This window comes from Phalangium opilio, unplaced genomic scaffold, assembly GCF_054372755.1.
Source record: "Phalangium opilio isolate 3A_F unplaced genomic scaffold, DU_Popi_V2 ptg001304l_1, whole genome shotgun sequence".
Taxonomy (NCBI): domain Eukaryota; kingdom Metazoa; phylum Arthropoda; class Arachnida; order Opiliones; family Phalangiidae; genus Phalangium; species Phalangium opilio.
This window is the reverse complement of record NW_028324256.1, coordinates 619778-633096: the sequence shown is the minus strand read 5'-3', so window position 1 is coordinate 633096 and position 13319 is coordinate 619778. Positions and strand designations below refer to the sequence as shown.

The following is a 13319-nucleotide window of genomic DNA, read 5'->3' as shown; positions in this document are numbered from 1 at the left end:
AGCACATATACAGGCCTGTACCCTTGGGTACTCTTTAAAAAATAAGAATTATAATGGTTACGATGCATTTTGGTACAAATATTGTGGTCGTTATTAAAATATCGCTAACATTGGGTTGACTAAAAATATAATTTTTCATAAGTGATGTACGATTATAGTTAAAATACGTTAATAATACTATAAATGATGCTTTAAATATTAATCAAAAGACTGATTCAGCTATCGAAATGTACACAAGTAACTCATGTGGAAAAAAACCAATGATGCTAATTAATATAACCGTAGGGGGTAAATTATATTCTGGTAGAATTCTAACTTTATTCTGAGAGAGCGGTTGCTCTCTTAGATAAGACCTCATACTGCGTTTAATGTATAAGGGTGGTTTTTTGATTCGATGTAACTTTTTTCCTATCATGGTTACTGCTTTGAAAAAATTCCACTGAACTAAAATTCGGACCCTTAATATGTGGTTAAAATTTCAAAGAGATCCCTCCATTAGTTTTTATTATAGAAAATAAAGTTGCTAAGGGTGGTTTTCATTTCAATAAAAACATTCAGACATTTTGGCAAAAAAAAGGGAAATTTTCCCATAGGAATAACATGGGAAATGTTTGCTGTGATAGCCAAATGGTCTCGACCATTTTTTGAAGACTGTTTATTCGATAGGTCTGAAAATGGTTTTAAATGAAAGGTTGAACATTAAACTGGTGCCTTTCGAAGTTTTTTTGAAAACAATTAATATTAAGTATTACTTTTTGTACTTTTAAGCACATACTTAAACTTACGACCTTTTATTCTGTTGGACTTACGTGGTATAATCCTAGCAAAAATCATAGAGAAACGTACTGTTGGACTTACGCTGTTTTACCGCTAATAGAGCGAAGTTTTTTGTTTACTAAATGCGTCGTCCACTCTGTTTATGGGCGAGCTTAAGGCGAATTTTTTCACTTTTCATCTAAAAGAAGGGGTTAATTAGTCCCAATTTTATTTTATTCTCGTAAGTTAAACTTCATTATAATTTAATACAAAAGAATTTAAAGTTAAGATTTAGCCGATAATTTTTAAATTCACTGATTTCACTAAGCCTCGGTGAAAAGTTCAAGACAGGCTGATTGTACTATTGCAGACTAGAGACCAATTGGCCGTGTTGCGTTCGTTTTAAGGTGTTTCACCTGGTGCCATTGGCCAACGATAGCCGCTAATTAGGTAATTTGTTTAAATTAAATCAATTTTTGTTGTTTATAGTAGATCAATGCAAACTACGCACAAGGGTTCGTTCCCTAGTTTCTCGACTGGTGCCGTCAGGCAACGGTTACCGCTACGAAGATACGTTTTTTACTGGTAAAATAAATGATAGATTCAATAACACTATCACTAAACCCTGTCACCAAATCAACCAATATTTTTAATTCAGGTCCTTCCAATCATTTGTACTAGGTAACAATTCAATTATTAATTATTTGGGCTCATTCTAACGTTACCTAAGAAAACAATAAACAATGGCCAGATTACCAACGATAAACGCTACAGAGATTAAATCTGGTGCATGCGGTCAACGGTAACCACTGCGCAGATCATTTTGTTTGTTTAAATTAGTGGTAAAATAAATGATAGATTAAATCACACGATCACTAAACGCTGCTGACAAACCAGTTTTTTATCCCGGCTCTTGCAATCATTTTTATTAGGTAACAGTTACGTTTTTAATTACTATTTATAACCGCTATTTAGAATAAACCTTTTTGTTTAAATTAGATACATTTTTGATGTGTAAAGTAGATTAATTCAAACTACGCAGAAGGGTTCATTCCCTTGTTTCTAGACAAGGGTTACCGCTACGAAGAGACGTTTTTGCTGGCAAAATAAATGATAGATTCAATCACACTATCACTAATTCCTGTCATAAAATCAATATTTTTAATTCAGCCTCTTCCAAGCGCGAAATTACAAATTAAAGGGATGTACAGTGTGTTAATTAGTTAATATAAATTTTGGATAAATATGTTACACACTATCATTAGTAATTTCTGAAGAGAGGAAAAACGGTTGAAATTAATATTTTTTAAATTTAAAAAGCAAATTTGGCTCAGAAAAAAACCCAGCGCCAGAAGCCTGTCTTATAAAATTTTCACAAGATGATTCGTTCAAGAATGTCTAGAATTAAGTCGCATAGAAGTAATAAATATTTCACCTAAGTCAACTGACTTGGCCAGGCAGGGCATAGCACCACTCGATCCATGCTCACGGACAATGCTCTGCATCTTGCGTAGTGTTACGCGTGATCTAGTGGGCTATGGGCAGGGTAAACAAATACGGGGCTGCCAGGCTGTCTCTTACACAATAATGATACAGGGCAAATGACCAGTTTAAAAATAAAACCACGGGACCACTAAGAAAATGCTAGGGTAACCAGAGTCCAGACATTAACTCAAAAAGTTTAATTGTCCAATTCCCAAGTTTAGCAGACGACGTGGTCAAATATTATTATATAGCGCGAGCAGCTTGCGTCCATGAGCGCGGATCGAGTGGGCTATGCTTGCAGGAAGAAACTTTGTCTCAGTTACACCAAAGAGAATATAGGGGAGGAGTTGAAGATCCCCCGCTCCACAAGGCTAAATTACATTGTTGCCCCTAAATTATACTAGTGGTACGAGGGAGTTTCCGGCTCAGTCGCGCCACCTACGATACCGTTAAATGTCTCAAACGGAAATGCCTCAAAGAAAAAGAGCAACAAGATTTTCCCCTCTTTCCACTCCTTCCCTATATTCTCTTTGGTTACACCTTGTGTTGGAAACCCCCATACCTATAGCGTTGCCTGTGTACCCCCACCTACGGCACCGTAGTCCTCCCAGCATCCTCAGCGGTTAGGTAGGGTCGTACACTCGTACTGGATGAAATTGTAAAGGGCGCCCCCTCTATCTTAAAATTAGAAGCTAGCTCTCTTACAAATAAAATGGCGCTACGCGGCAGCACTTAGCAATCGCCTACCGAAGGGTGGGGGCGTGCGCGAGGTACATTGGGAGAGACACGGTGCCGTAGGTCGCCCATCATCATTTGCAATCCATCTCAATTCCCTTATCCCTGGTTACACTGCTACAACGAAAACCAAATACCAGCAACATAAGTCCAAGCCAATCATCTGAAAGACTCAAAACGATGACTCTGATTCTTCTGAATTTGAAATATCAGTAGAAATGATTCTAGATAATCCTCAGAGTTATTTTAAATATTTTAATGCTCAAAGCCAGGGGATAAGGAAAGGCCAAAATAATTTTATTATGAAAATTTGATGTTTTCAGTGATAAATTAATCTCATTGGTGATAACTGATTAACTGGTACCTGAAAGCATTAGTAACTAACTAGCAATATTAGGTCCCTTATGCTTACGCTCCCCTATATTTATGTTTGTGCTTAGTGCAGATTTTAAAAATGCAACAGTTTCTTAACAATCTTAATTAAAATGAAGACTGAAGGAACAGATATTAATAAAAAATGTCTTCGTGGACAAAGACTAGAAAAAGTAAATGATAAGAGAACAAAATGGAATGACCGAAGTAACAGATATTAAACTTTTTCTTTAAAGACATGATTATAAAACATCAGTTATTTGAAAAAAAATGCTTATCTTCGTTTTTTTCACCAAAATTACATTTGCCCAAAAATTTTGTATCATTAAATTTTCCATTCTTTTCAAAATGGTTCGTGTCAAAGATTTACTATATAACAGAAACATGCGACATCGTTTATATTTACAGCTAGATTTCCAGTGTAGACCATGATAGAAACAGTTCCTCGTTAGTGATATTTAAAAGGATTGCAGCTTTTAATTTGAACTACAATGCGTTTTAATACTGGAAACTAAGCCCAATAGTGAAATAAATACGCAGCCCACCATTTGTCGGTGTCCATTTACGTGTTTCGTGTTATACGTTTGCTCTACAATGTGTTCCTCATAGCGAGTTGAAGTCATACCAAACTAATTCAATCACAACTTTTAAAACAGTTCTCACGCACTCAATAATATACCAAAGGTTTTTTGTTAATAATGTCTTTTATCCAGATTTTAATGATTCATTTATAAAACATTTTAAATCATCGACCCAAAAAATGGGACCCAAATTGAATCGTGGTCGAATAAATGCAGGCGCAAAACCAAAGCACCCTAAAGCGACGTTTAAAATGTCAATCATGATGAAAGATAAAATTTCTTCCTTCGGTTGAATTTAGTCGTTTTAAACAACGTTTTGCCTTATAGTTCGAAAAGAGAAACCTTTAAAAATAACCTATATCCATACTCGGATATTTATTCTAATCCTTTTCATTCGAAAACTGTTAATACCACAAAGGATATATAGAATGAATAATCTGTCTTTCGAAAACAATGCAAATATAATTTTGGTGAAAAAAACGAAGATAAGTATTTTTTTTTCAAATAATTGATGTTTTATAATCATGTCTTTAAAGAAAAAGTTTCATATCTGTTGCTTCGGTCATTCCATTTTGTTTTCTTATCATTTACTTTTTCAAGTCTTTGTCCACGAAGACATTTTTTATTAATTTTAAGTGGGGCAATATCTTGGATTTCTAATTGGACTTTATTTAGGATAGTTTCAATACGGGTTTGGTTATTTTCTATTTGGTCAACTTTCTTTTGGGTATTGGATAAGTCAGTACGAATTGATTTTAGATCGCATTGCATGTCATCTAATTTGCCAGAGATGGTTTTAAGTTCATTAAAAATTACGCTTGTGTCATCATTGGGCATTTTCGGGTGTGGACTTGAGTTAGAGTTAGTTTTCTGGCGGGTTCTCATGTATGCTTATCAGAAATACTGTGCGCGGCCGGGCAGAGTTCGCTTAAACTACAGTAAGAGGAAAAAAGGTAATACAGAAGTTTTGAGATTATTATTTCATAGACCATTCGTCGTCGGATGTCTGGCATGTTGCTCTGCAAAGTAAAATATGTTATTAACTTAATATTTAAATTTGGTAGATAAAACTTTAATATTTACTTGTGTAAAAGTTATTTTAGCATTTCGGGTAATATATTCCGCAAATATGCAAGTAAACATTACGCAATCACCGTCATTGATCTGTTGTGGAATATTCTAGAAATAACAGGGAGTTGATCAACATTAATTGCAAAGTTAAATAACAATAAATATATAAAAATAATAAAATAATGTAATACTTTAACTGTTTCTAGTTTCCAATCATTCATATCAAATTCAATTTTGCGTTTATCCCTGCTTTCCTTTGCCAAATAATCCTTTAACGAGTTCAAACACGCATTATTACTTCCTCCTATAGAGTCATAGTATTGGATTTTTTGGTGACGAAAATCGATCACCTAAAATAAAAATGAAAGACAGTGCAAAGTCTATCTCGCGTGAATCCAGTGGGAGAAGAAATTCTCCCACCGCCGCGGTTTTTACTAAACCGCCGGGGAGAGGGGCAAAATCAAAGGTTGCGACACCTAAATCAAGAAATAACAACAGACCAAAGACTCCTACACAGTTTAAGCTAGAGCAAAACGACTTAAGTCGTGTAGAGTGCTATAAATGCGGACTCTTAGGGCATTATGCCACAACCTGTCCGGACAAACAAGAAGTCGCACAAAGACAGGCTTCGGAAAACGCGAAAGCGGGAAGACAAAAAGGGGATCGTCTTCCCGTCGCGCGAAGAAAGTAAAGCCCCCTATGGAAGTCGGCTCTATGGATGTGCGTCGCTGTGAGATTGATCCTCCCGTAGCCATAGAAGCCGTGTATTCGCTTGGGACTTTCGCGACTAGACTAGATTCAGGCGCTGATGCGTGTTTTATCAGCTTATATCAGTGGCGTAATTTAGTCAGAACTTTGAAACCAGACTTAGTACTTCCGGAAGAAGAAGAGACTCAATGTATAGTGTTAGGCGATGGACGTTATACCTTCACAAAGGGACGCGCGCGAATAGACTTCCGCTTAGGACAGTTGAAACTAAAGCAGGAGTTTCACGTAGTTCCCTCACTGCCAAACGATTTTATTTTGGGGGAAAATTTCCTGTATAAACATCGTGCCATTTTGGACTTTGGTATAAAAACTTGTGAGATTGACGGAACAAGGTTTCCATTCGTGCTTAATCTCCCTGGGTTAAAGACACCGACCCCTCAAATTATAGAGGATATTGAACAAGCTGTCGCGTCGCCTACACTTAGTCCCAAACAGAAGGAAGACTTAAAAACTTTATTATTACGATTTCCAAAACTATTTTCGGAAAAAGCGGGTCGACCTAACTTAGTATATCACGAGATTCACACTACCACCGATGTTCCCGTTAGTCAACGCGCGTATCGTATTAGCGACGAGAAAAAACGGATAATTGAAGATCATCTTCACGAAATGATCCGCGACGGTATCGTGAAGCCATCCGTTAGTCCTTACGCGTCGCCAGTAATACTTGTCCACCAGAAATGCGGAAAGATACGTTTCTGCGTCGACTATCGCGCGTTAAATAAAGTGACCGTGAAAGATCCATATCCGCTTCCCAGAATAGAAGAACTATTAGGAAATATTTGTGCCCAAAGTTCATCACAGCACTAGACTTAAAGAGCGGCTATTGGCAGATAGATCTCCATCCGCAAGCGAAAGCGAAGACCGCTTTTATCACGCACGCGGGGAAGTACGAGTTCGAAGTACTTCCGTTCGGTCTATGCAATGCGCCGTCGTCGTTTCAACGACTTATCGATGAAGTCTTCAGGGATGGACATCACTTTTCCATCTGTGTCTATCTGGATGACACCGTCATTCCATCCAGTACTTGGGCTGACCATTTGCAAGCCTTGGAATATGTCTTTCACCGACTGTCTGAAGCGGGACTTACGCTTCAGACGAAGAAATGTCGCTTTGCGCAAAGCGAAGCGACCGTGTTAGGGCATATAGTTAATGAACGAGAGATTCACATTGATCCCTCCAAGACTAGGGCTATAGTAGACTTTCCCGTCCCAAAGAACGTGAAAGAAATCCAAAGATTTCTGGGCATGGCGAGATTGCACTCACGATTCATCCCGCAGTATTCCAAGATCGTTGCCCCGTTAAATCACCTCAAGAAGAAAGACGTTCCGTTCCAGTGGAAGAAAGAACAGCAGGAAGCGTTCCAGGCCATCAAGGATGCGATCTGCATGGCGCCTCCTTTAGCGGCTTACAACCCTAAGTTGCCGTGTATCCTGACAACGGATGCTAGCGACGCCGGACTTGGAGCTTTCCTGTCACAAATCCAAAATGACGTTAAGGTACCTATTGCCTATGCCAGTAAACAGCTGACCGACGTCCAGAGAAGATATACCACTACGGAAAAGGAATGTCTTGCCATCTATTGGGGAGTTGGAAAGTTCCGGCCATACTTGGAGAATATCCCGTTCACCGTGATCACGGATCACAAGGCACTAAAGTGGTTATTCACCTTGAAAGAACCAAATTCTTGACTTGTTCGTTGGACAATGTACTTGCAAACGTATGACTTTAAGATCATACACAAGAAGGAAGTTGAGAACAAGGTTGCGGACGCATTATCAAGAGCGCCTGTCTCTCTATTAGCCATGTCTTTGGACGACATGACTTCACCGTCCTCGTCAGAAGATTACAGTCCAGCGGAATCCTCTTCAATGACGTCGACTACGTCCTCAACCAGCAGCGGATTAGCTCCTCTCGCCAATCACGCATTGTACCACTCTTTCTCACTAGAAGTACGAAAGGCCCAACAAGATGAACAAGCCACCCATGACATCATAGTCTAGTTATCAGGAGATAATCCTCAACGACATCGGTACTACGAACTGAAGAACGATGTCTTGTATCGAAAGGCCTATGGTAGTCAACCAGCGAAAATGTATTTGCCACAGCGGTTCCTACGGGACGCCATCCGCTTATTTCACGACCACCCTCTATCTGGACATCGAGGTCGAGATCGTACCTTCGATAAGGTTCGGGCCAGATACTGGTGGCCATCATTCCGGCAGGACGTTACCGAGTACGTCCGCGGATGTCCTTTGTGTCAAATGCACAAGGCCCGCAATAGAAAACGTCCAGCACTCATGCAGCCTACGGCCATTACAGAGCCATTTGATTTTGATGAGACCTCTACCAAGAAGCCGTCACCATCACAAATACTACCTGGTATTTACGGACTATGCCACTAAACTTGTCGAACTGTACCCGATGAAGAACATCACCGCCAGAACATGTGCGAAGAAACTCGTCTCCGTGATAGTTTGCTACGGATGTCCGAAAGCCATCGTAAGCGACAACGGGACACAATTTGTTTCTCAACTTTGGAAGGACATTCTCAAGATGTTCAAAGTCAAACCACGATACATCACTCCGTATCAATCTCAGAGAAACATCGTGGTGCGCACAAACAGAGTTCTGGGAGAAATCATTTCGACGTTCGTTGGTCGAGATCACCGAAGATGGGACGAGAACTTACCATTTATTCAATTCGCCATCAACTCGACTACACATACCCAGGGTTGGCAGGATTTTGCCAGGGGTGGAAAAAACCGCGGTTTTTATCTGGTAGAATCTGGGTGGCAAAATCTAGTTTTTTCCGCGGTTTTTTACACTTGCTAATGTTTTTTCTGTTTTAGTTAAATTATTCGTTACTATTGGTCGAAATTGAAAAGGATAGCCATCTCATAATATGTTCTATTGTCGGTTCTTTTTTTGTACTAAAATTATTCCAAGAAATGAAAAATACCACATTCCCAATAGACCCAACCAATTTTTCTAACGGCTCTGATCTCGTTCGCGGGTTTTGATTCTGGAAAGAGATAGCCCGATTGGCTTGATTTTGCCATGCGCAGAACCAGTTTTACCCCATGAGTCAGACTCTAATCCAATCAGAAAAATAAGAGATTTATTTTCGTCACTCAACGACAGATGGTACTACAGCCAACTTCGTTAGTCACGTGATCCTATCCCTAAAATTCGCTAAAAGCATAGCCAGTCTAGAGTCTACAAGGCCCCTTTTTTCCACAACCCCTTCTTTAAAATCAATGAATAGACCACCCAAAAATCCGAAATTATTGTGAAAATTATTCGAAAGGAAGCGTTAGAATCACATTTTACACCACGCGATCACACGTGTATAATCTGACTAGTTTTCAAAACCAACCAAATTGAAAAGAGGAGGAAGGAAATTGGACGCAATTTGGAATGATTTTGATAGAATCCATATTGATTGCAAAGTCAAAGCAAAATGTAAAAAATGCGGATACATTTTAAGTAATAAGGCGGACAGGATGAAAAATCATTTATCGAAGCTCTGCTCAAAAGAGTCAAAACGGAATGAACTCTAGGCTCAAGATAAACCCAATGATGACGTCGTCATGGTAAATAATGCTAGTCAAAACGGAATGAACTCTAGGCTCAAGATAAACCCAATGATGACGTCGTCATGGTAAATAATGCAAGTGAAGAAGACCAAGGCAATGCGGATTCAGCACACTTAACTGGAGAAAAACGAAAACGCGTAATTTCGTATTAGATAACTATGTGGTTACTACAAACCTTTCGCAAAAAGAACAATTGGATAAATTAGTGTCTGAATTTTTTTATTCGTCAAATATACCCTTTTCTGTTGTGGAAAATATTAACTTTGTGAAAATGGTTAACGCTTTACGTCCTGGATATGTTCCACCAAACCGAAAAGCCTTAGCTGGCAAACTGTTAGATGATTCCTATCAGAAAATGCAAGAAGAAATGAAATACGCCATTAAAGGGAAAGAAGGAACCTTGATGGTGGACGGATGGAGCAACGTTCATAATGATCCAATTACTGTGGCCTGCATTCAAGTTGAAGGTAAACCATACTTCATGGAATCTCTTGACGCCGTTTCAAAGAAAAAGGACGCAAACTACATGACTGCCTTTTCTCAAGGTGCAATTAAAAAGGTTAAAGAAGACTATAGTTGTGATATTAGAACTGTAGTAAGTGATAATGAAGCTACAATGGCTAAAATGAGAAGACAGTTGGAAATGTCGGATGATCACTAAATTACGTATGGTTGCGCTTCTCACTGGCTTAATCTACTTGGACAGGATTTAACCCCTTCAGCTTTAATGAAACATATCGTTGAGATCCACGTTCATGCTGCAAATGGATGGCTCAGAGAATGTTTAGGCCATGTGAAACCCCAGCTTCCGTGTGACACTAGATGGAATAGTCAGGTTGACACAATAGAATGCTATTTAAAAAACCACTTTCACTATTTAAGCATAGAAAATGAGCATTTTGACGTAATGGATAAGTCTGTTGTTAGAAAAATAAGAGATTTCAATTTGCAAAGGCAACTTAAAGACCTTCTAAGTCAGCTTAAACCAATAGCAATAGCATTAGACACTCTACAAGGATATGAAGCAACTATTGCAGACACCTGCCATATTTTCCTTGGACTTTTGTTAAATGAACATCTTGCTCATAAGAAGGAGACTGTGATGAAGAGGTTTCGAAATGCCATTAAAGCCCCACATATATTAGCATATCTCCTTCATCCAAAACATAATGGTGAACTATTAGATGATGATCAGAAGGACGAAGCCCGAAGATGGACCAGAAGCATTGATGAAAACTTCATACAATATGTCATACCTTACGAAGCAAAGGATCAACCTTTTCCATCTTCCTATTTCACTACAAGTACCATTCAAAATATGAAACCAAATGTCTGGTGAGAAGCCGTTTCTAAAAGTAGTTCTGTTCCCAAAGATTTCACTAATTTAATTAGCCATATTTTGACATGTCCAGCTAGCTCAGCCTCAATAGAACGAATGTTTTCTAATTTGTCTTTTATTTATGGGAAACTTCGAAATAGGCTCAAAATTGAAACAGCTTCTAAACTTTTGTTCTGCTATCAAATGCTTAATAGAAAAACGCCTTGCATATTTGAATACTAAAATTTTATTTAGAAATAAAGACCTGAAATTTAAAATAAAAAATAGCTTTGTTATTTTTCTAACGTAACATTAACAAACATCGCGGAAATGCATTTAAAACTCGCTAGTTTACCACTTTGTAACCATGAATTTAGTTTTTGCCGGCTTTTTCCACGTGTCCCGGCAAAAACTAGTTTTTGCCGGGTTTTTGCCAACCCTGACTAAGGGCTCTCTTCAGTGTACACAGAAAAAAGTTAAGAAAATAATCCTTTTGCCTTATTACGAAAATGCAAAATATTTTTTATCATGTTTTAAAATGCTCATGTTTAGGTAGGAATAGTGTTTGAGTTTCAAACACCGTATGTTTTGGTCATATCTAGTAGGAGTGTGCGAATACCACTTTTGGGTATCGAACCGGTTACGGAGTACCAAAAGATTTTCGTTATCAAAATCCGAATCGAATAGTTTATTGCAAATCGAATACCGAATATTTTTACTTCGCCAATATTTAACTCTATTCTTGCGAATACTAGGTTTAACTATTCGCGATTAATCGGGTAGTAACCCTAATAGTAGGGTCTTTGTGCCGATACCAAAACATACAGTGGAAGGCAGGGAGGAGCGAGGAGCAAGGGGTAAGATGGTGGATGAGAAAATATCTAAGATGGAGGTCTGTGTATAGTGTAACCTTAAGGTTAAGCTTCTTTGATTGACGCACCCTGCTCTCGCAGCTACAAGGGGGCGTTGATTGACAGGTCAATGAAGCGTGTTCGATTCTCGGCTGTCGTTGTTCATAAAATTCAGTACGAAGATAGAGTGAATTACGATTCAAGAAATAAACAGTATTTTGAGATGTTAGTTAGACTAAAATTCAAACCATTAATTTCACCGGTATTAATTAAATGGGTAAGGGGGATTAAACCCCAGATTGTGCTGAGGGTGAAATATACTCATCTAAAAACCCAACTAGGAAAAATTATGGTTCCCCGTAAAACCCTGGCTCTACTGATTTTTCTAGATCATTTTGGAATAATTAAAAATACCCCATAAAACCCAGGTTAAAATTATGACGTTATTACCAATAATGCACAGTCAAAGCTGGATTTCTAGAGTATTCTGGAAAAACTAAAATACCCCGTAAAACCTGTAGCCATCTTAACTCAAAAATGAAATTAAATTTTCGATTAATCATTAATTTATAACAAAATACCTTAAATTAACACTATAAAGATAATACTAGCCCTTTAAACTTAAACCTATCCCTTTAAAATAAACTGAAAAGAAATTCTTTCGTACAATAGATGAGGAACTAGCCCCTCAATGTTGACACAGTACTTTCTAGAACGATCCTATACCCCTATATCCATAGTGTAAAATGAAATACCTAGCAAGTAAAATACTTTCCAAGAACCCAGAGAAATGTCACTCTGATTTAGACCCAAGCAACAAGACCTTGAGTCACTATCCTGGTACCTGGCCCGAGAAACTTCTGGAACATTTTTTTTAACCCTTAAACTGACCAATCCGTATTGGGTCCCAGATTTAAAAGTTTTGCCCTTGATTTCAATAGTTTCTTTTCAAAGGGGCATAAAATCTAGATAAGCCTTGACAAGTTTCAATAAGCTTTTAAAACCAACTCGAAAGAATAAAGGTCAAAATTCTTACCGCCCTCCCCTTTTCCATTGCAAAAGTGGAGGAACACAAATATACGTTACAAGACTCGTAATGAAATGGTAGATCCAGACTGTTTCAAATCCGATTCTAAGTTTCCACAAAGTTTAGATATGGCTGTAAACAATAGTTTTATGGAGCTAAATTTGATTTTATCTTAATTTGTAGAAAAAGCACCGCAATGAACATGGTAAGTTAAACAACAGTTAATTCTTCTTTGGAAAAACCTTGATTTCATATTATTTTTATGGTTTCAGTAACACGGATGTTTTAGAAATTACCCATAAAATCTTCCGTATTGTTTTACCTTCATGCAAAGCTGAGCTAATTAGCAATTAGATAAGTATTTACGAACTAATTTATTAGCCAATTAACAATTAGACATAGAAACTAATTAAATTCAATTAGAAATTAGGCATCTATTTATCAAACTAATTAGTAAGAATAACTAATTTCCAATTAATTACTTGACTAATTAAGGTAAAAAAGTAACCATAAAACTATAAAAGTGCCCATGGATTTCCTACTTTGGTAATGCAAAGTTTTATGCTTTTAGGCCCTCGAAAAACGGCTGCGGAAGCCGTAAATTATTCTCGAACAAGATTTGCCCGGCTGGGCACAGGTGATACTTTTGCACGGCAACTGTCGAATTACTATTATTACTATTGCAACGACGACCTTCACGTTCCTCCGAAGTCGTCTGCTTCATTTTTTTTTGTTTTATTTATGGTTACAATTTCT

The 13319-nt window shown here is 37.8% G+C and overlaps 1 protein-coding gene across 1 annotated transcript; it reads right to left on the bottom strand.

The window, feature by feature from the left end:
* Positions 1–4810: 4810 nt before the first annotated feature.
* On the bottom strand, positions 4811–8830 carry LOC149583999 (sentrin-specific protease 1-like). The gene is made up of 5 exons (XM_089863975.1): positions 8731–8830; positions 5421–5476; positions 5192–5350; positions 5013–5108; positions 4811–4948 (listed from the first exon to the last, which is right to left on the bottom strand). Exons 1-5 carry the CDS (start codon positions 8828–8830, stop codon positions 4811–4813), a joined length of 549 nt encoding a protein of 182 aa, XP_089720101.1.
* Positions 8831–13319: the final 4489 nt, after the last annotated feature.